This window comes from Doryrhamphus excisus, chromosome 1 (assembly GCF_030265055.1).
Source record: "Doryrhamphus excisus isolate RoL2022-K1 chromosome 1, RoL_Dexc_1.0, whole genome shotgun sequence".
NCBI classification, from domain to species: domain Eukaryota; kingdom Metazoa; phylum Chordata; class Actinopteri; order Syngnathiformes; family Syngnathidae; genus Doryrhamphus; species Doryrhamphus excisus.
In genome coordinates this window covers 35,031,515-35,055,382 of record NC_080466.1, presented here as the reverse complement: position 1 = coordinate 35,055,382, position 23,868 = coordinate 35,031,515, and the positions used below count along the sequence as shown (strand labels likewise).

The window sequence follows — 23,868 nt, the reverse complement described above, 5'->3', positions numbered from 1 at the left end:
TTTCATGCTTCGGGCGTGTTTGATTTAAGGTACACCTGAGTGTGAGTGTGTGGGGTGGAGCCTGAGAGATTTTTTTTTTCCCAGACAAGTTGAGGCCTGCATGTTGTTGAGGCTGCACTAACATTCATTGTCATGAATATTTAGCATTATTTTTAGCTTATTTTCTCTTCGCTTGCCAGCATCTTGCGGTTTGTGTTGCTATACCTGTCCTTTGGGATGCAACTCAACACCGAAGCCGCTCTTTGTGTGTGTGTGTGTGTGTGTGTGTGTGTGTGTGTATGTGAAAAACACAACACAACACACGCTGTGAGACAAACAGAAGAAGGAAAAGGCACATACTGGGGTTGAAACATATTCTATCAAGACACTTGGCAGGCTTCTGTATGCACACATCTTTGCACAATAGAGGATCTTAGATAAGACCGAGGGGAGGCAGAGCATGCTAGAACATGCAGCCTACACAAAAATTACAGAGTGTAATCATGTCTGCATGGAGAAAATGTCAACATCTTCCATAACAGATCTATCAGACTAAATCTCTTTTATGTATAATTGTCAATGTCATTTTATTTTTATTTTATTTTAAATAGTTTTACTTTTTTCTTTTTATTAATAGAAAAGAATACATAAAGGTAGAACAAGAGAATGTGCACACACTGTATAAGCATACATAGTGTAAACATACTTGAAGGTAGAACAAAAGAGTGGATGAACTATAACACAATGGAAAAAAAAATTGGTAATGGTAATGGTTTAATTTCATTTGAACATGCATCAGATTACAATTGAGTGCATTTGTTTACTTCCTGCTTTCCAAATATAATTTAAGTTGTTTTTTTGTGTTTTTTTGATACTTTTGACATCATATTGCAAGATATTTCCTCCTCCCCCGACTCGATGCTCACATAGCTCAGCTAGTGTTGCTAATATTTATGTCGTCCTGTCCCACTCCACTCCATGTTATGTTGTTATGATATGATTTTTTAAGCTTTATTTTATTTTATTTATTTATTTTTTACATTTTTTTTATTTTTATTTATTTATATTTGTCACGTACCGAAGTACAAGGTAATTAAAAACAATACAACAATAAATATTAAATAATTTTGGACCTAGTACTGAGCCTTGAGGTAATCCATATACAATATCCAGACATCTAGACTGGTGATCGCCCATTTTCACATATTGTTGTCTGTTTTTTTTAGGTATTTCACCAAATGTCAACATAAATGCACTACTGATAACATAATGAATATATGTTTTGTTTTATTGCAAATCAAATTAGCTATATTAGACAACTTATTGCATAACCAGAAGTAGAATTGGCTTATAAATCGATCATTGAAAGTGTACAAAAGATGATGACCAATCCCATCATGATGGTCACATTGCAAAACTAATTAAATGTATATTAATAAACTGGTGTTATCATGGGGAAAAGTTGTTCCCTATGAGGCGATGGCGAAAAACTCCGATTTCCCAGCTCTTCAGGTAGTCCTTTAACGCCTCCTGGCTACAGATGTGCGGGGTGTGGTGAACTTAGAAAAGTTGTCAGCCGTCACTTGGGTGTTTTTGGATCACAAGTGAAGGAGGAACATCTCCGGAAATCGTCGCTTATCGGTGAGCTGCTCCTTCTCAACGCAACGCTGCCATTAACCACACAAGATTAAAATCAATTAAGATGCTCGGAAATGATCGTTTTCTTTAAAAAGCTGCTGTCAGTCGGCTGCGTTCACTTGTTCTATCTTCAGCATGATTGCACTTCATTATCAACACTTGGGTACTGAATTGCTTAGTTGTAAACAAATAAGTGTACACTGCTTGTATTTGAAACATGTAATAATTGAAGAAATGTCTGTTTTTGACTAAAAAAAAGCTTGTTTTGTTGTTATTATGAAAACACTTCCGGGTCGCAGATGTACTAAACAAGTCCATTTCAGACGACATCTCACTCTGCTTAGCATTCTCAACCTTTGCTGGCGTGTGTGGGGGTTTAAATGCAAAATGTGTTCATGCCCTTGCACCATTCACATGCATGTGAAAGTAGCTTTAAAAATTTACAGGCGACAAGAAACGTTTGCCTCTTCAGGCAGCAGGATGGAGTCATGCAGGATGGTGCCAGAACCCAAAAAGAAGGTCAAACCAGTAAGACATAAATAATTATTACTCATTTTTATTTTATTTTTTTATTTTTCATTTATTATATTATTAATAATTATTATTACTACTTGTTTTAAATTAAATAATAATTACTTTAGGTTTAAAAAAATGCATAACATATGTTTAATAATGTTGTTTTCTGGGCACTTCACAGCCTAAAGTGCCTCCTAAGCCTCCTGAGGTAAGCTTTACAAATCTGCCCGCAACCGTGTTTTTGCATGCGGAATACACTATATCTGTTTTTATTGAATAAAATAAACACTTATTTTGGTGACAGATTCAAAGAAACACAACCGAGAATTTGGACAAGCCCACCCCCGTTGTGCCACCACGACCTACACGCTCGGTACGTCTGAGTATAATGCTAATTATTTTTAATTAAAGTTGTTGTCTTTTCCAATCAAATAAAGCTAGCAAGCGCGGCTGTACTCCGAACCACCAGAGGGCAGCATTGGCGAGCATAGCCCCTCTAAAAAAACAAAAAACAAGGACACTTCCTTAGCATGAGATTTTTTTGCTATTTGGCTAACCTGAATTAGTTTAATGTTGCTAAATGTGTTTTTTTGTGCCACAGGAACTGAGCCAAACACAATATATGAAAAGAATAGCAACAGACAAAGAGGTATGACGACAATGATGGTATGTGTTCACCTTGGCAGCCATTTTGAACTGAAGACAGATTCAAAATGGAGTTTTGCTGTGGTAGTTATTATTCTTTTAAATGGTCAATAACTGTACTTCATGTATATAATATAGCGAGAGGTTATTTTATGAGTGATGTCTTATGACCAAAAAAAAGTAAAATAATTAATGAAACAAAGAAATGTGCTGTTACTGCATGTTACTGCGGAAAAATAGGCTGACCGGATGCGTTGAACCCAGTTGACTGTGTTCCGGGTACGTATTGTGTAGTGACAATGTGTTCCATAACACAAACATCACTGTAATTGATTCTGTTGAAACGCTAAAAATGGCAAACAATGTATAAAATCATTACAGTGCATTAAAAGCCAATCTGAATAAATACGTTTTTAGCCTAGATTTATGTTCAATGTATGCACATGTCGTCAAACCTAAAATGGTGGCGCTTTTCAGCTTCTTCATCAAAGTGTGCTTTTAAAACCCACGCTAAATTTGCCAAATTTGATGAAAATAGTGAAAAATACAGTTTTGGAAAATGTGCACGTGAAGTGCATTACAAAATGTCATTGCCACCTGCTGGCCTGGCATGCACATTGCATTGTTTTTAATTATTGGACCAATGTGAGGAATTATGACATACTGATACATTCGGTAACATTAACATTGTAGGTGGATTAGGCTGAGCAAATCAAGCGCTCCTTTTCTCACTGTTTCAGAGGAAGGCAAATCGCCAAATTCTCTGCAAACATTCCACAATGAGGGGGAAAAAAATATATATTTCATATATCCGCGCTGGTGGTTTGGTTATTGGAATTGATGTTCAACAAATGATAGTTGAATGTATTGTTTAACCATTTCCATGAGCATTACTGTAATAAAGTTGTCTTTTATTCATTTCAGACCAATTCAAATGTGATACAAAGTGACAGGAAGGAGAAAAAGCCAGAAATTCCTGTACCAACGCCGAGACTGACAGAAAAGAGGAACCGTCCCACCCGCCAGCGCCATCACCATAGCGAGTCCTCCGTTGAAAAGAAAGTACGCCATCATTTTAGATATCCGTTTTTGTGCAACGTCAATGGTTATTTTTTCTTCTGTTTTCAGAACTCAGGCGGAATCGCCCAATCAGATGTCTCCAAAGATGGGCAAGACAACAAGGAGGTTGTGACTCCTACTTTTCACTTAACATATTTTTTTCGGGGCTGCACGGTGTTCGAGTGGTTAGCTTGCAGACGTCACAGCTAGGAGACCAGGGTTCAATTCCACCATCTCTGTGTGGAGTTTGCATGTTCTCCCAGTGCATGCATGGGTTTTCTCCGGGTACTCCGGTTTCCTCCCACATTCCAAAAAACATGCTAGGTTAATTGGCCACTCCAAATTGTCCATAGGTATGAATGTGAGTGTGAATGGTTGTTTGTCTATATGTGCCCTGTGATTGGCTGGCCACCAGTCCAGGGTGTACCCTGCCTCTCGCCCGAAGACAGCTGGGATAGGCTCCAGCACCCTCGCAATCCTCGTGAGGAAAAGCGGTAGAAAATGAATGAATATTTTTTTTCGTGTTTGACAGCTTTTTAACGTCTCCCCTTGTCGACTGTGTAGACTCATCATCATTCGGGCCTGACAGGGATGTTTCGACAAAGCCAGAAAAACAAACAGCCATCATTTGTGGTAAGCAATATGGCCGACACTCAAGTGAACAAGCTCAGCGTGTGAATATGTGACATGCGGCATTGTCACTCGCTGACAATAGTACAAGAACCCTATTGATTTTGAAGGCTGTTTGAGGGCACAATCAGTGAGTGATATCAGTGATTTCCATTCAAAGAAGTCAAACGCTAGTTCCATCGATGTCACATCACAATTTCCTTTTTTTTTTTGGTGCCAAAGTCAGAATCATGTTGATTTTGACTGATGTCTAGTCTTACGTTGGGCTTTGGTTTCATGTCATCTCTAAGGCAGTCGCAATTGTTTATTGAGGCTTCTCTACTGGTACAATATCATATCTGACCTTCTTCATACATTCAGGGATTATTGTTTGTTGGTAGATGCAAGAACCCTATTGATATTGCCCGAAATTTGAGCCAAGATACTGGAGGTAGCTGAGGTCTAAATAGACATAGACATAGACTTTCTTTATTGTCATTGCACAATAACACAGCAGTGAAATTGCCAACGAACGAGCCAGGCAACGTCGTTGCCTGGCTCAAGATACAAGATGCCCGTGTATCGACTGATTGCTGTTCTTTTCCTGATATTTGAATAATCACATGAATGACCAAACGACAACGCTGAGCCATCAACCAGATATGATAAAAGCAATCATGATGTGATACTAATGTGACTAAAATATTAATAATAATAATAATAGCTTTGAGTTGCAGCCATGTAAGGCTGTGGAACAACAATGAAACGCCACTCCTTAGAGAGCAAGTAAAGTGAGACAAAGATGAACTCTGTGGATAAACGGGTTTTTGGGAGCATGGAAGAGGTGTGTGTGTGTGTGTGTTTGTGTGGTCATGCATGAAACACAAACACACACATAGACACGGTAAAGATGCAGTGAGTCACTTTGTGCTGATGTGTTTGCTGCAGAGTCATGTGACTGAGGACCAGGACAGAGGTGACGACACAGTGACCAAACAGGTTCCTGCCAGCAAACCGGTTGGTACATTAGTGTGTGTGTGTGTGTGTGTTTGTCAGGTGTGTGACATGTGTGTGCTTGACAGGGTGGCCTGAAGGGAATGATGAAGCACCTAAAGTCCACACCAAAGGTCTGAGGCACAGCTTGATTATGCCGTCACATTCACAGAATGTTTAATATTTTATATATATATATATATATTATTAGTTCACAGTCCTGAATTAATCTGAATTAATCTGCTGCTTTTATCGAAAAGGCTGGGAGTGGAGGAGGAGGATGCGAGGTCGTTCCCGATCCCAACAAGGATGAGGCGACATTAGAGACGTCACCTGGCAAAGTCAAACAAGAAAAAAGTGCAGAAGCGAAACAGGTAAGAGATTAAGACTACATCTTATCTTCGCTTTTCTATATCTAATTAAATATTATATCATTTTAATTTGTTATTGTATTCAATATAATAGAGTTAATATAGTTGGTTGAATTTTATTTAGTTTAATTCTTTCTAATTTATTCATTTTTTTTAATATAACTTGAAACTGCAGCGTGAGCCAAATATAGTAAATGTTCTTTAAATTAATTAATTTATATTATTAATATATATCTATTATTTGCGTTATTATTTATATATACAGTGAAGAAAATAAGTATTTGAACACCCTGCTATTTTGCTATTTCTCCCACTTAGAAATCATGGAGGGGTCTGAAATTTTCATCGTAGGTGCATGTCCACTGTGAGAGAGATAAACTAAAAAGAAAAATCCAGAAATCACAATGCATGATTTTTCAACAATTTATTTGTGTGATACAGCTGCAAATAAGTATTTGAACACCTGTGTATCATCTAGAATTCTGACCCTGAAAGACCTGTTAGTCTGCCCATTAGAAGTCCACCTGCACTCCATGTATCATCCTGAATCAGATGCACCTGTTTGAGGTCGTTAGCTGCATAAAGACACCCGTCCACCCCATACAATCAGTAAGACTTTAACTTGTAACATGGCGAAAACCAAAGAGCTGTCCAAAGACACCAGAGACAAAATTGTACACCTCCACAAGGCTGGAAAGGGCTACGGAGCAATTACCAAGCAGCTTGGTGAAAAAAGGTCCACTGTTGGAGCTATCATTAGAAAATGGAAGAAGCTAAACATGACGGTCAATCTCAATCGGAGTGGAGCCCCATGCAAGATATCACCTCGTGGGGTCTCAATGATTCTAAGAAAGGTGAGGAATCAGCCCAGAACTACACGACAGGACTTGGTCAATGACCTGAAAAGAGCTGGGACCACCGTTTCCAAGGTTACTGTAGGTAATACACTAAGACGTCATGATGTGAAATCATGCATGGCACGAAAGGTTCCCCTGCTTAAACCAGCACATGTCAAGGCCCGTCTTAAGTTTGCATATGACCATTTGGATGATACAGAGGAGTCATGGGAGAAAGTTTTATGGTCAGATGAGACCAAAATAGAACTTTTTGGTCATAATTCCAATAAGCGTGTTTGGAGGAAGAAGAATGAAGAGTACAATCCGAAGAACACCATCCCTACTGTGAAGCATGGGGGTGGTAGCATCATGCTTTGGGGGTGTTTTTCTGCACATGGGACAGGACGAGTGCACTGCATTAAAGAGAGGATGACTGGGGCCGTGTATTGTGAGATTTTGGGGAACAACCTCCTTCCCTCTGTCAGAGCATTGAAGATGGGTCGTGGCTGGGTCTTCCAACACGACAACGACCCGAAGCACACAGCCAGGAAAACCAAGGAGTGGCTCCGTAAGAAGCATATCAAGGTTCTAGCATGGCCCAGCCAGTCTCCAGACCTGAACCCAATCGAAAATCTTTGGAGGGAGCTCAAACTCCGTGTTTCTCAGCGACAGCCCAGAAACCTGACTGATCTAGAGAAGATCTGTGTGGAGGAGTGGGCCAAGATCCCTCCTGCAGTGTGTGCAAACCTGGTGAAAAACTACAGGAAACGTTTGACCTCTGTAATAGCAAACAAAGGCTACTGTACCAAATATTAACATTCATTTTCTCAGGTGTTCAAATACTTATTAGCAGCTGTATCACACAAATAAATTGTTAAAAAAATCATGCATTGTGATTTCTGGATTTTTCTTTTTAGTTTATCTCTCTCACAGTGGACATGCACCTACGATGAAAATTTCAGACCCCTCCATGATTTCTAAGTGGGAGAAATAGCAAAATAGCAGGGTGTTCAAATACTTATTTTCTTCACTGTATGTGTGTGTATGTATATATATATATATATATGTGTGTGTGTGTGTGTGTGTGTGTGTGTGTATATATATATATATATGTATGTATGTGTATATATATATGTATGTATGTATGTATGTGTATATATATGTATATGTGTATATATGTATATGTATATATATATATATATATATATACACACACACACACACACATATATATATATATATATATATATATGTGTATGTGTGTGTGTGTGGGGGGGGGGGAGACTGGAGTACCCCAGGGGTCAATATTGGGACCAAAACTGTTAACTTGTATATCAATGACATTTGTAAAGTGAGAAATACTTCAATATCAAATATAGCAAAGTTGTTTGTGATCAAAAATCACTTCATACTAAATGTTCAGTCAGTTAGGATAATCCATAATGGCGTGGATAGAGCAACAAAATCTGTTTTTGACACTGTTATGTCACCATATCACTTTTCTATGTAGTAATAAAAGCGCATGGAAGAGAGGAAGTGAATATATGTACTGCAACAGATGTGAAGCAGAAGGTGTGGGGGGGGCGTATGTGAATTATTTAATTGTAACCTCTATGCATTTTCAAATCAAATAAAACCATTAACATTATATCATATATTTAATTGAATAAATAAATAATACAAAATAATAGTTTTTATTAATCATAATCATATTGATGCATTAGTTTGAATGGTTGTTTGTCTATATGTGCCCTGTGATTGGCTGGCCACCAGTCCAGGGTGTACCCCACCTCTCACCCGAAGACAGCTGGGATAGGCTCCAGCACCCCCCACGACCCCCGTGATGATAAGCGGTAGAAAATGAATAAATATTGATGCTATGATCTTATTTTAAATGCAGGATGGTGTGTGTTATATAACATGTTTGAATATGCAGGTGCTAATGAATATAAACATTATTTTGTAGGACTTTGGTGGTCGTCTAGCTGGAATGTTCAAGAAACCTCCAGTAGTGACGGTAACAACAGTGTGGAACAGATCTTTTGCTTCTCATCAATGTTGCTCATTGTTGCTTTTTTTTGCCAGGTCCGACTAGCGGACAGCGAGTCCGAGCAGTCAGAAGACGAGAAAACATCGGAACAATCGCATGTTGGTCTTTTTTTTTGTTTTGATTTTAGCACTTCTTACAGTAGCATCATCCAGACGGTGTTAAAATGCTCAAGATGACCTTATCTGATTGAGTGGTCCATTTAAAGCAGGGCTTCTTAACCTTTTTTACGTTGAGGTCCGTTTTTTTCAGTGCAGAGTGGCCTGGGGCCCGTTAAATATTAACACTGTATAGATTTAATTGATTTTATTAATTTGTTTTCAATAATAAATAAAATCGACTCACAGTTTAACAAGCTCACAAGCTAAAACCTGAATAAAGTTTAATGAATAATGACATGATAAAATGTGATCATCACAAAGATTTATTAATTTTATCTTAACTTTTGCTAATAATTCATGGAACAAATCAAGCAAGAAAAAATGTAAAGTTAGGCTCATTAATAAAAAATAAATAAATTATTAATACTAAAAAAATCAATAAAATCAATCAATGATGAAGTCAGGATTGTAGTTACGTAAAAATGTAGTCTTTTAGGGGGGGACTGGCACCATTTTTGTCTTAATTTTTTCGTTTTAAAAACTTCTCCATTCCGAGGTGTAGTTGAATGTCTTCTTCTGATCTTCGGTGAGCTTGTTAAACAACCGACTGACATATTACCGCCCCCATCTGGTCGGAAGCTGCACTGTAACTGAGCGTCTTATGGATAACATACAGTAGCATAGCGGCTACAGTCTCAAAACTCAAAGTTCTTTGCGGCCCTATAGGCGCTTGAGGCCCAAGTTTGACCCTATGTTTAAGAATCACTGATGTAAAAGTATATTTGAAGCCATTAAAGCTGATGTAAATCTGTTTGTCAGAATAATGAACTCACAGAAAATGTAACATGTCTGATATCATTGTGAAGGAAAAAGGAGGTTTCTTTTCCGGCTTCCTTAAAAAGTCCAACAAAGCAGCAGATGACGCTCCATCCCAGGTGAGTCACCTTTTGTTCCAAATTCCAGAGAAAAAAAAAATATTTTGGGGAGCATTTTGTGTCACTAACCAATCTTCACTTTGATATTCCAGGAGATTTCGGGTGTCGAGTCAGAGTCATTACCCAGCAATGACAAGGTGAATGATGGTATTTTTGTTTTTGAGTCGGCCATTTACCTGGAACTGAAACAATGATATTGATATGTTCGTATTCCAGGAAAAAGGAGGGCTTTTCAAGAAAAAACCTGCAGACGAGGTGACCATACCGCTTGAATGTTTCAGCCCCTCCACCAACTGATGACACATACTTCCTGTCTCTGTATCCAACCTGTTGTCTTTCAGGATCAGGTACCTCTGAGCGGCAATCTGTCGGACAGCAGCGACAGTTTGAGCTCCAAGGGTGCCTCTGAGGTGAGCTTCTTTTCTTGTTGATCCATCATCAGTAGCAACCTTTGTCACATTTGTTGTTTTCTTGCAGGAAAAAGGAGGATTTTTCAGTGCCATCCTCGGGAAAAAGTCACCCAAACTTCCCAAAGAGGCCGTGCCTGAGCAGGTAAAGCATTCGCAATCTCACAAGCTCTCGTGAGATTAAAACGTGACAAGATTTCTTTTTCAGAAAACAAACGTGTGTGCACTCAGCCTGGGATGATAATAATTACTTAATCTCACAGTAAATGAACTTGATAATTTTGTGGCGTCAATATATTTCCATATGCATGCATGTCTGTTTTTCCTCACCTCTAAACAGGCAGGAAGAAGGTTCGCTCTTTGCATTGGTTTCAGTTTATTCCATAGAACAATGCCATGAACGGAGTGAGCCCCTTTGTCAGTCATACAGTCCTTTTGTCTCAATGGGTGGAGCTGCTAACGTAGTAGAATTTTAACTCTTATATAATATTAAATATATCAGATATCAAAATTGCACAACAAGCTAGGAAATAAAGCTAAAAATGTAGCTATTGCTTGTGTTGAAAGGGGAACTGCAGTATTTGGGGGATTTTGCTCATGATTCATAATACTTATGTGTACTTATGTGAAACATGAACACCTTTATTTCCCTTTTTTTTGCATTAAAACACGAGAAAACGAGCTTGCTAGCAACAGGTGTCATGGGAAATACCAAAATACCTATTTTGACGCTAAAGCCCTCACAAAAAACTAAAAAAAACTGTTCCATTTTCATACCTGATTTGTGTATATTAACCAATCTACAGCCATATTATTATTGTATCAACGAACATGAAAAACAATTTTTATCTCGTGGACAAACACGACATGTCGCTCATCGCCACTTTCAGCTTCATTCACAGACAGATGAGTGGATAGCTAGCTCTCCATTTAGCGACAAAGACTCAACAAGATGCTGGTACGTCTTGTACATCTTGTGCTGGAAGACACAGCCATCCCAAGGAGAGCGGACATCCTAAGTCTTGTCTCTGCTGTTGTTGTTGACGGAACTAGCATAAGTATGTGTATTCATGCGCAGAGGAAAGAAGTTTGGGTAGTGTTTTAAATCATCAAAATAGGGCAAAGTACTGCAACGATTACATATTACCATCAGTGTACGTGTTAATGCATGATCACAGCATGGATATCAAACCATGCTACATTGTTAGAGGTTTAAAATTGTTGAAATAGGTGTGTCCCAAAGGCGTCCGTTGTCAGCTAGCTCATATTAACTTGTTTTGTTATAATGCACAGAAAAGGGAAATAAATATGTGTTCATGATTGATTGTGAATGATGGGCAAAATTCCCCAAAAAGTGCAGTTCCCCTTTAACTCCTACTTCATTTGTTTATTTTGTTGTTCGTTTAGGATTCGGAGGAGGCACTACGGCGAGATATGTCCACCAGCTCGGACAGCCTTTCGGAAAACAAGGTGAGCCTCCTCATGACACATTGATGTAGGATGCACCCACCTACCTTTGCCCCGCCCTCTTTTCCCTCACCACCCTGAAACTGTATGAGTCAACACGACTGTGACTTAGCAGGTTTCTTGTCGATGATGTACAGTAGGTCACAGGGGTTAGCCTGAGGTGGGGAAGCCTCAAAGCTACATTCAGTAATGGCTGAGGTCACAATTTGTTGAAGAAAACAGTGAGCTTTCACATAATTGAATTAAAAATCCTTTACAAAATGATATTAAAAAAAAAAAAAACATCGCCCTGTGATTGGCCGACGACCAGTCCAGGGTGCACACCACCTCTTGCCTGAAGACAGCTGGGATAGGCCCCCATGAACCGAGTGAGGATAAGTGGTACAGAAAATGGATGGATTAAAAAACAAATTCTGTGGTTACCATAGCAACATGTCAATCATAACCTCCGTTTTGTTGTCTTCTACAGGAAAAAGTAGGTTTGTTTAGCGGATTTCTGAAGAAGACCTCCAAAGCCAGTGCAGAGGTTAACAATTGAACTAAATATATTCTGCCATTACGGTTATAATTAAGTTAAATTAAGTTAAATCAACTGTTTTTTTTGTTCCAGGAGAACATGTCTGCTCAGAAAGAACTTTCAGCAAGCAGTGACAGTTTGTCTGATGCTACAAAGACCAAAGTGAGTGCAACACTTGATCGCATTTCCGGAACCTTCCAGTTTTTATTTACTGGAAGGCAGCTGATGTTTCCTGGTGGAGGAAACACCCACCTCTTTTTGTTTTTGTTGTTGTGGAGTTTCTACTCTCTCATGGTTTTTTAGTGTGTGAGTTGAATGTTTAATATCTGCTCATGTGTATATCAGGAAAAAGGAGCGTTTGGCAACATGTTCAAAAAGTCCACCCGAACCACTGATGTCCCAAACACGGAGGAGGTAAGAAGCTTCTCATCTTTCAACCGTGGATTGAGAGTAAATTTATGACGTCATGATATATAAGATCATCTTTTATTGTGACATTTATTGGAAATACTTCATCTTTTCTCATTAACTAACAGCCACAAGATGATAAGCACTCTGCAAACGGAGACGGAACATCAGAGGATAATTCCAAGGTGAGTTGATTCCTGCTTCTTCAGAGAACGATCATGCAAGCCAGGGAACCGCACAAAGACTATTAGACACACATGGTTGTCTTCCAGGAAAAAGGTGGAATATTTAGCGGAATATTCAAAAAGGCTGCCAAAGCCACTCAGCCTGATGAGGTAAAGGTGGACATTTGTTTAAGAGGAACAAGAATGAGGATGCTCTCGCTTCCCCACACATGATCATCATGGTGACTTCATCTTGTGTTGCAGGATGAGACCGTGAGGGATAAAAAGCCAGCCAGCAGTGAGAGTTCCTCTGAGGGCAAAGCGGTACACCTTTGGGAATGTTTCCTGTTGAATCCTCAATGCTGTCTGCTCTTCCTCCTTAATGTTGTGTTTTCTTTGGCATCAGGAGAAAGACCGAGGTCTGTTTGGGGGTTTCCTCAAAAAGGAACCCAAGAGAGAGAAGTCCGACTCATCGGTAAGTGTTTTGTTACATTTGCCGTGTTTCGTCTTTTAATCGCTCACATTTAAGCAGCGGCATTCAATTTCAGGATGGGGAAGAGGACAAGGAGTCGACAGGGGTGGGTAGTGACGATGTGGTGGAGAAGAACGCCACCAAGGTGACTAAGCAAAGCCTCTGTGCTCCAATGGCCTCAGAGTGGTGCTTTCACTGACTCCAACTCTTTTTCAGGATAAAAACATTTTCAGCTACATGTTCAAGAAGCCCCAGAAGACAACAGAGGGCGCTGAAACAGACCTAAAGAGTGAAACTCCGAAATCTGGGAGCTGTGAGAACTTGTCGGAACCTGTCCCAAAGGTTTCAAATTCTTCTCTTCTTTATTTGCTGTATTTGTGGTTGGAATTAAACGTATTAATGTTATTTTTTAATTTAAAATGTTTATAAACTAGCCTGTAAATGTTATAACTGCTCAGAAGTGAACTAGGTTTGATTCTTTTTGAGTCATTTCCTCTCAAAATGTGTGTTTCAGGGGAAAGGAGGAGGCCTTGCTGGTATCTTCAAAAGATCAGGCAGCATTGACAACCTGCTCGATGAGGTCAGTATCAATTCTGTCACCAAAAAAAAACTCCATAAGTGCTTGCAATTGCTCGGGTTCATACAGATTGCACACTTCCACAACTATAAGGCTTAGAACTCTCAACTGTTATATACTGTATGTGTCGTTTTGCATGTTTTCCCCTCAAGGAGAAAGGCGCACTCTTCAGTGGACTCAAGAAAACAGCAAAAGCATCTAGAGATGACGAGGCTGCAGGGGTGAGTTAGCTGTAACGTCATTGCAGGAAGTTAACTTTTTAGTAGGGTTGGGCATCGTTGGAATTTCAATATTTCGATTCCAGTACCAAACGATTCTCAATTCCGATGCTTTTCAAAGGCAGTGTCATAAAAGTTTGCACGATTATTATTTTTTTTTCAGCACCACCCCAATTTAAAATCCTATTGAGAGACTGATAATGATGATCTATATTTCTCTACTGTACAGACTGAACTCAAAACAGTGAAGCATACACGTGTATTTAGGAGTCAAATTTCATGCAAGTACAACAAATTCTGGTCTGCACAAATATTGAAAGCCCTGTCTCTCATTCCCCATCAACAGTGTACTGCATCAATAGTGACTTACCCCCGACTTCAACCCGTAAGCCGAGTTCCGGTTGCAACATAGTACTGACTATTTGGTCGAGCCACTTCAGTAAAGAGTTTGGCTTCTCAAAACAATATGCGTTCAAAAGAGTAATACATCTGCGTCACGATACCTCCTTGAAATAAATCACAATCGCTCTGCGTTACATTCTCTCCTGTCGTATGACTGCGCGTCCATTGTTGTGTATGTGTGTCCGTGATGTGATACGTCGGGAGGGAAAGCAATGCCGAGCGATTGTGATGTCTTTGAGGGGGTATTTTTGTGATGATGCTTGAGACTCCATGCCCAGCCCCACTTTTTAGCATGCATATTTTTTGAGCAAGAAATTGTCCTTCAACCAAAACATCACAAACTCTTTATTGCAGAAGGAGAAGACATCCAGTAATGACAATCTATCTGAAAGCACCAACCCCAAGGTATTATAAGAACGTTTTAATTTCATTTTAAACTACATTTTTATTCATTTATAAGTAAATTGAATTTATTTTTTCAATTTGATTTTAATTTTACAGAATTTTTGATGACATTTTTATTTAAAATTATATTTTATGAAGTGGTTTATTGTATTTTATTCTATGTATAAATACCACTGCAATCACTTCAATGTCAATTAAATTATGTTTTCATTTTATTTGAGTAAATAGATTTATTTTATTGTTACAATTTGAATTAGATTTTTTAAATTATATTTAGTTTTTTTAATTAGTGTTTATTTTACTTTTTAAATGGCATTTTATTACTTATTAAATTACATTTTTATTTAAAATTATATTTTATGAAGTGGTTTTATTGTATTTTATTCTATGTATAAATACCATTGCAATCACTTCAATGTCAATTAAATTATGTTTTCATTTTATTTGAGTAAATAGATTTATTTTATTGTTACAATTTGAATTAGATTTTTTAAATTATATTTAGTTTTTTAATTAGTGTTTATTTTACTTTTTAAATGGCATTTTATTACTTATTAAATTGCATTTTTATTTAATTAGATTTTTTTTAATTTAGAAATTAATTGTATATTTATTTTGACGACATTCAATTTCGGCAATCAGCTCATGAAGTAATAATTGCATTGTTTTCAAGGAGAAAAGCATTTTCAGCGGCATGTTCAAGAAAGCTCCAAAAGCAGCCGAGGAGGGTTCAGCTAATGAGGTGCATTGTTATTGCGATAAATTGTTATTGTTATATTCTTATATAGGTTATATTCTTATTGTTATTGTTGTCACTCTGCAGGAGGCAAACAGCAAGGAGAAAGAGTTATCAGCCAGCAATGAAAACCTGACGGAAGAAAATGCACCCAAGGTAGAAATCATTGTCACAGTTTTCCCTTTTTGTGACCCACTCTTTAAATGTTTGTTCTTAGGAAAAGAGTGGAGGTTTTGCTGGAATCTTCAAAAAGTCGCCTAAACCAGCGCCGCGCTCCGTTACCACCAAGGTGACGTCATCCTTTGATCCCCTTTGCTCAAGAAATCATAAACAAACGAAAAATGTTTGCCAAAGTCATTTTCTGCTTGTAGGATCCTCTCAGTGACACCAAGGAGATGTCCGACACAGTAAGTGTCCAAGTGCTTTCATGACCTGATGCTTAGATTGAATGTGTGGCAAGGCAACTTCATACATGGATGGATGCTACAGTGAAGAAAATAAGTATTTGAACACCCTGCTATTTTGCTATTTCTCCCACTTAGAAATCATGGAGGGGTCTGAAATTTTCATCGTAGGTGCATGTCCACTGTGAGAGAGATAAACTAAAAAGAAAAATCCAGAAATCACAATGCATGATTTTTTTAACAATTTATTTGTGTGATACAGCTGCAAATAAGTATTTGAACACCTGAGAAAATGAATGTTAATATTTGGTACAGTAGCCTTTGTTTGCTATTACAGAGGTCAAACGTTTCCTGTAGTTTTTCACCAGGTTTGCACACACTGCAGGAGGGATCTTGGCCCACTCCTCCACACAGATCTTCTCTAGATCAGTCAGGTTTCTGGGCTGTCGCTGAGAAACACGGAGTTTGAGCTCCCTCCAAAGATTTTCGATTGGGTTCAGGTCTGGAGACTGGCTGGGCCATGCTAGAACCTTGATATGCTTCTTACGGAGCCACTCCTTGGTTTTCCTGGCTGTGTGCTTCGGGTCGTTGTCGTGTTGGAAGACCCAGCCACGACCCATCTTCAATGCTCTGACAGAGGGAAGGAGGTTGTTCCCCAAAATCTCACAATACACGGCCCCAGTCATCCTCTCTTTAATGCAGTGCACTCGTCCTGTCCCATGTGCAGAAAAACACCCCCAAAGCATGATGCTACCACCCCCATGCTTCACAGTAGGGATGGTGTTCTTCGGATTGTACTCTTCATTCTTCTTCCTCCAAACACGCTTATTGGAATTATGACCAAAAAGTTCTATTTTGGTCTCATCTGACCATAAAACTTTCTCCCATGACTCCTCTGTATCATCCAAATGGTCATATGCAAACTTAAGACGGGCCTTGACATGTGCTGGTTTAAGCAGGGGAACCTTTCGTGCCATGCATGATTTCACATCTTTCACGTCTTAGTGTATTACCTACAGTAACCTTGGAAACGGTGGTCCCAGCTCTTTTCAGGTCATTGACCAAGTCCTGTCGTGTAGTTCTGGGCTGATTCCTCACCTTTCTTAGAATCATTGAGACCCCACGAGGTGATATCTTGCATGGGGCTCCACTCCGATTGAGATTGACCGTCATGTTTAGCTTCTTCCATTTTCTAATGATAGCTCCAACAGTGGACCTTTTTTCACCAAGCTGCTTGGTAATTGCTCCGTAGCCCTTTCCAGCCTTGTGGAGGTGTACAATTTTGTCTCTGGTGTCTTTGGACAGCTCTTTGGTCTTCGCCATGTTACAAGTTAAAGTCTTACTGATTGTATGGGGTGGACAGGTGTCTTTATGCAGCTAACGACCTCAAACAGGTGCATCTGATTCAGGATGATACATGGAGTGCAGGTGGACTTCTAATGGGCAGACTAACAGGTCTTTCAGGGTCAGAATTCTAGATGATACACAGGTGTTCAAATACTTATTTGCAGCTGTATCACACAAATAAATTGTTAAAAAATCATGCATTGTGATTTCTGGATTTTTCTTTGTAGTTTATCTCTCTCACAGTGGACATGCACCTACGATGAAAATTTCAGACCCCTCCATGATTTCTAAGTGGGAGAAATAGCAAAATAGCAGGGTGTTCAAATACTTATTTTCTTCACTGTAAATGAGCACAATTCAATAATTCATCAAAAGTGGCTTTTAGTGCATTTTGCCAGTTGCATTTAATTTTCGTTTTCCTTGAAAGGGCGATAGGTCAGGAGACGAACTACGAGGCAGTAATGATAATCTCCTAGAAGCAGGAACCACCACAAAGGTGAGTGTAAGCAGTCTCAGTAGAATGTACAATGTTAATAATGACTTATTTTGTGTTTATGTTGTTAGGAGAAAAAAGGAGGCTTTGCAGGGATGTTCAAGTGGACGCCCAAAGCCGCTGACAGACAGGTGTGGTGTTAATAAAGAGATGTAAAAGACTTACATAGTAACATGCGATGCTAACGAGTTATTGATGTTCACAACAGGACAATGAGAACGCAGAACCACCAGCTGGAGGCGGCCTGAAACGCAGGAGGACCATCAGGAAGAAGAAACGAGTGAGTGTTTGCTCCGGCAGAATGACCAAAGAGTTATCTGATGGATGGATCTCAACCATCGTTGTAACGCTCCCTCGTCCCTCAGATCGTATCGTTCCGAGTCAAGACAACTCTTCCCAGGATACCCAAACTTAACATGCCATCACAGGTAGACGCTCATCCTTTGTGCTGTCTTCTCTGAATACATGAAGGTCCATCATCACCCAGCTCAAGTTTCTCCAATATCTTATATTTCATGGAAACAGAGCCGTTTGAATTTTACATAAGATACTACATTTCTCTGTGACATTCACAGTGTTAGCGTGATGCTAGTTGGCATGGAAAATCGCATAGACGTGCTAGCAATTAGCATTCCTACAATATTCCTTTCTATTTTAGTGACTTTTTTTTGTTGCTTTTCACCACAGGCGGAAGAAAAGATTCCCATCATTGAGGAGAGCATGGAGCTGCAGGAGATGACCCCCTCACAGGTTAGCTTGGTTGACTGTTCCCATAGGAGGCAATGGAAAAGGATTGAAAGGTTCAATATTGCAGTGGAACTTGCTAAAGTGGGTCCTGTTTATGTTATCTCCATGGTGTTCTTATTGTTATTGGCTTTGTCCACATTGAATTAGAGAACCAAAGGTCATTTATATGAAGAATGAGTCTGTTTATGATGCCATTAGCTGGAGTATTAGTGTTCCCGCAGGGCTTCAATTTGTTTTTGGCGGCGGTAGATTGGGGTTATCGTCAATTTTGGAAAAAAGGGGGGCCTACAGTAGCAAAGAGTACAGTAGCAAAAGACTCAGGATTTGTGGCATTTTTTCCAAAAAGAAGGGAATCATTGCTTACTAAATGTAACCACAATGTCGCTAAGATGGCAACACCGATCCCTCCTGCTATGTGTTCAAATTCTTTGGCACACAGGTGTGTTATAATGTGTTGAATATAATATAATATAACGTGAGAATGCGAACAGGTTGCGCTAAATGTAATTCAATGAATGAATGTATGGGAAACACTGCATCAGTATCGCTAAGCAGCAACGATAACGTCTTGGTAAATAGCATTAAAACGTGCACACACCGACTTCCTGTGCAAATAATCTACAAAATAAAAGGGAGGGTTCCAAATACAATATTGGAAGTATGTTGTCAAAACTGCTTTTGGTTAGCTAACCCTTGCTCTAATCTTGCTATATATACATATATCACTATATTGACAGTTACTATGGTACCCGTTATGGCATTGGATGCTCATATCACCTCCTACTTTGGTACGAGGTGCATTATTAAAAAAACAAAAAAACAAACAAACAAAAAAAACCTTAAACTGTATTATGGAAAGCAGGAAGTGAACAAATGTAACAGTTAGTGATTGTAAAAGTACCAGATGGAGGGGTAGGATTAAATAAGCTTTGCTTCTTCCTACTCCTTTTGGACATGTGGAACTGTGAACTGATTATGGGATGCACTCAATTGTAATCTGATGCATGTTCAAATGAAATTAAACCATTACCAATCCTGAGCCTAACCCTGAGCCGAGCTCCAACCCAAAAGCCAACCATTCTTTACTGTCATTCAAGTACGAAAATAAGTTTACTTGATTTTTTCCCAGGAGAGCACAGTGGAGGTTCAGCAGGTGGAGATGGCGGCGTTCCCAACGGAGGGCAACCCTCTAGAATCAGAGGAGGTGTGCGCGTGTGTGTGTGTTATTTGACATCATAAGGTTGCATGTCTTGACGGCCATGTTTCCTCTACAGGAGGACGACGGCCTGTTGGACTGGTGGAAAAATGTAGAAGGTGAAGTTTGACATCTTAGGCTTTTATTTTGACATGTATGTCTGACATCCATTTCCTGCCCCCCAGGCTGGGCCGAGTGGAACGAGGCGGCCAACTTCCAAGACGATGAGGAGCAGTTGTATGTGGATGCTTTGCTAGGTGGGTAGGTGTACCTAATGAAGTGGTCACTGAGCGTCCTCTTCGTCCCTGCAGGGCGATGGAGGAGGCAGCCGACCGTGTCTACATGGGCGCGCGTCTATTTGTGCACCTCTTCAACCAGCGGGGGGCATCCTTGCAGCATTCCATCTTGGAGCTCTTAGCCGTAGCCGACGCCGCCGACCAGTTTCACAAGAAGACCGTGTCGGCCGCCGTGGGAGGAGGCGTGGCCAGCGTGGCCGGCAGCTTGACCACCATCACGGGTCTCATCCTGGCACCGTTCACGTTCGGAGCCTCCATCATCGTCACAGCGGTGGGCATCGGCGTGGCCACGGCGGGCAGCATCACGTCGGCCACGGCCAACATCACAGACACGGTTCACTCCAACATGGACCGCAAGAAGGTCGAGAAGATGATCCAGGGCTACCAGGAGCAAATCAAGGACATCCGGGAATGTTTGGAGTTTGTGCAGGAGGGTATGGACACGCTGCAGGAGTGGGACTTTGAGAAGTACTCGCAGAGCGCCAGCAAGAAGGCTCTGAACCACAACATCAAGCATGTGATGAAGGAAGGCGGCCGAGCTGGGAAAGCCCTGATGATCAACACGGACAAGCTCATCAGCACAGTGCAAGTCCTGGGCGCGGCGGGCGGCGCCGCCAAAGCCGCACAGGCCATCAGCGTCACCACGGGAGTGATGTCGGCACTCTTCCTGGCTCTTGACGTCTTCTTCCTCGCCAAGGATTCCCACGAGCTCCGCAAAGGCGCCAAGACCAAATTCGCCACCAAGATCAGGGACGTGTGCAAAGACCTGCAGGACGGTCTCCTGGAGCTGAACAAGGTCAAGACGCAGCTGCAGAAGACCATGGATGGCATCGAGCTGGAGGAGTACGAGGAGATTGAAGAGGTGGAGGAAGAAGTGGATGACGACTTGGAGTCGGATCCCAAGAAGCTGGCCGAGCTGGAGCAGGAGTTGGACCTTATGGAGGAGAAACTGGACAAGAAGATTGAGGAGGAGAAGAAGAGTAAAGATTGGGAGAAGGACAAGGAGACCAGAAGCATCAAGGGAAAGGACGAGGACGACGAGGAGGAGGAAGAGGAGAAGGAGTCAGGAGATAAGAAGAAGAAGGAAGGTACAAAGAAGAAGGATAAACAGGACAAAGAGACGGAGAACCGAATCGCAGCTTGGAAGGAGAAACAGGAAAAACAGGAAACAAACGTGTGTAAAAAAGCTGTTGACAAACCGATAGAGAGCAAACCTCCCAGCAGAACTGGAGACTCCAAAAGGAGCACCAATCCAGAAAGGGAGCAAATCCACAGGGAAGATGGAGGGATGACTAGGAGTCCGCACATTGGGAGCACGAGGACACGTTTGAGCGAGGAAAGTGGATCTACTAACGGCCAAGGCAACATGAAGGCGGTTTGGGAAAGGGGAGTCAACGACCGGATGACAGAAACAGGAAGTAGAGACAAAACAAGAGAAAACCAAGAAAGAAGCGACTCTTCGCAGAGGGATCTGGAGCGGGCACCGACGAGGGAAGGACACGGAAAAAGCGACGTTCGGAGGGAATCGCATAGGAGCCACAGAACCAGCGGGAGGGAACACACATCTGGCAGCCGCAGGAGTCATCACGGGCGAGCGGAGGACAGCAGCGAGGAAAGAAGACGAAGCCAAATCGAGAGCACTCGGAGGAAGTCTGAGAGAAGGGAGGAGCAGGACGAGGAGCGTCGGTGGAGAGGAAGCGACCGAGAGAGGCGAGGAAGTAAACAAAGCGACAGAGAGTCCCGCCATCGTTCCAGCGTCCTGCTTGATGATGGACTCTACATTTAGATTTGAAGCTGTTTACACTGCTTGTTTCATACCTGGATTGGTCCTCTTCTCATTTTAGACCAAAAGTCACACTGGGATGAGTAAAGAAACGGACATTTTGGGGGTTCATGGAAAATGTTTCACTGTGCCCTCATTTGTCTCAACGATTTTCTACCAAATTCTTGTGAGAGTCAAAAATGAAAGATTGTAAATAATCAAAGGACCAAACTGGATTACTTTATATCTTAGTGCAATATATGAACTACTGACACTGCTAAACCTTGTATATGCACAGAATAGGGCATTTTTACACTCAACAAAAATATAAACATAATATTCATTCATTTTCTACTGCTTTTTCCCCACAAGCGGGGGTGCCGGAGCCTATCCCAGCTGTCTTCGGGCAAGAGGCGGGGTACACCCTGGACTGGTGGCCAGCCAATCACAGGGCACATATAGACAAACAACCATTCACACTTACATTCATACCTATGGACAATTTGGAGTGGCCAATTAACCTAGCATGTTTTTGGAATGTGGGAGGAAACCGGAGTACCCGGAGAAAACCCATGCATGCATGGGGGGAACATGCAAAAGGGTGGAATCGAACCCTGGTCCTCCTAGCTGTGAGGTCTGCATGCTAACCACTTACCCACCGTGCCGCCCTAAACATAATATAAAATAATAAAATATAATATATAATATAATATTGACAAATATAAAAAATATATTTAAAAATATAAAAATACAAATAAAAATATATATACATAAAAATAATAATAATAAATAAATATATATAAAAATAAAATAAATAAAATATAAAAATGCAAAAAAATCAATAAAATGCACCTGTATTTGTTGTCCATCCCACAACCCCGCTGTCACCATGGGCCCGTCTACCCATAACACAGCTTCATCTGACTGTATTGAGGCCATTTTGAAAGTCGAGAGCCTGAGGCTCATTGGTGTGTCATTCATCCACAAGCAGAACCTCATATGGAAGCATGATAATGCACGGCCCCATGGTGCAAGGATCTCTACACATTGGAAGCTGAAAACATGCGATGCACTGGATTGTTGTGTACGGTATTTGAGGTATTTTGATTTTTGAAGTTATTCTAGAAGAATAGTTTGTGAAAAGTTACATATTTTAAGATATTTAATCCATCTGCTACCTGTTGTAGTGATATTTTATTTGGTGGGATTCCGTTAAAAAACAAGGACTGTTATGTACTATATTATGTCTAGCAGAATTCTACATACATTTTCCTTTTATCGTTATAATATTGTTGCTACTATGTTTCTGTGTTCTTATACTGTGATCACACTGTACTGTATTGTCATTTGGATTGGGAATAAAGGGGCCTGTTGGATGAGGGATTAAGATGGGGTCATTTGGTTATACTGATTGAGATAAGAGAGGAGATAAAGAGACTCCACAGAATAAATATCCGTGACAATTTATGTCAGAACATATTATACTTTCCTGGATAAATTGAGCCACAGTGACCATAAATGGAAACCGACCATTTATCCACTGCCCATTACAATCAACTACAACTATGCTAGCTAGCTAGCTACATAAATAGATATAATACACAGCTACAAGATAAAAGAGTTATACAGTGTGATGGATATGGAGTTGGATTTACACAATTTCATTCACATTTTCTGTAGAAATTACTTTAGTTTTTAGTAGTATTTCATCGTAACCCCTTCAGACTCCAAGGCTATGCGGGTGCAAATGACATATTTGCGTCTCTGATCAAAAAAAAATGATTTGGACGATGTCAGGACTTCTGGTTCATGATTGGCTGCTGATGAACCAATCACAATCAAGACATGACGTTTCACATCTGTTCCTTGATTGCGAGAAAGCTGGCAAGATCAAGAATATGATCATCACACCGTGGATTCAAAGTTGCAAACGTGAGTACTCATTTTCGATTAAGTGTTCGCGAATAAATATGAACCCGTAGTGTACTTTGGAATTACGTTTTGCAGACTTTAACGCACTTTCTTTGAACTGATTTGTAATCATTCATGAGCAATGTAAGTTATCCTGTGACCTAAGTCGACGTTCACCTGTCATTCCTCTGTTAAACTATTTGTTCCAGGT

General features: G+C 40.3%; 1 protein-coding gene across 5 annotated transcripts; it reads left to right on the top strand.

The window, feature by feature from the left end:
- The first annotated feature begins 1,457 nt into the window (after positions 1 to 1,457).
- Positions 1,458 to 23,477, top strand: LOC131098626 (uncharacterized). Of its 5 annotated transcripts, XM_058045977.1 has the most exons (44): positions 1,465 to 1,620; positions 2,064 to 2,145; positions 2,315 to 2,341; positions 2,438 to 2,506; positions 2,735 to 2,782; positions 3,703 to 3,840; positions 3,907 to 3,963; positions 4,402 to 4,470; positions 5,395 to 5,463; positions 5,529 to 5,573; positions 5,700 to 5,813; positions 8,613 to 8,663; positions 8,732 to 8,794; positions 9,661 to 9,729; positions 9,822 to 9,866; positions 9,946 to 9,984; positions 10,071 to 10,139; positions 10,207 to 10,281; positions 11,544 to 11,606; positions 12,073 to 12,129; positions 12,214 to 12,282; positions 12,466 to 12,534; positions 12,657 to 12,713; positions 12,801 to 12,863; positions 12,957 to 13,016; positions 13,099 to 13,167; positions 13,241 to 13,309; positions 13,381 to 13,506; positions 13,679 to 13,744; positions 13,894 to 13,962; positions 14,716 to 14,766; positions 15,440 to 15,508; positions 15,590 to 15,658; positions 15,720 to 15,791; positions 15,874 to 15,909; positions 17,681 to 17,749; positions 17,818 to 17,877; positions 17,955 to 18,026; positions 18,112 to 18,174; positions 18,434 to 18,496; positions 19,623 to 19,697; positions 19,768 to 19,807; positions 19,874 to 19,925; positions 20,000 to 23,474. In XM_058045977.1, exons 2-44 carry the CDS (start codon positions 2,098 to 2,100, stop codon positions 21,768 to 21,770), a joined length of 4,494 nt encoding a protein of 1,497 aa, XP_057901960.1. In that variant the 5' UTR covers positions 1,465 to 1,620; positions 2,064 to 2,097; the 3' UTR covers positions 21,771 to 23,474. The 5 variants fall into 5 exon arrangements, with proteins under 5 accessions (XP_057901962.1, XP_057901961.1, XP_057901960.1 ...); XM_058045979.1 differs by lacking the exon at positions 12,801 to 12,863 and having other exon boundaries at positions 1,458 to 1,620; positions 20,000 to 23,477; XM_058045978.1 differs by lacking the exon at positions 2,735 to 2,782 and having other exon boundaries at positions 1,462 to 1,620; positions 20,000 to 23,476.
- Positions 23,478 to 23,868: the final 391 nt, after the last annotated feature.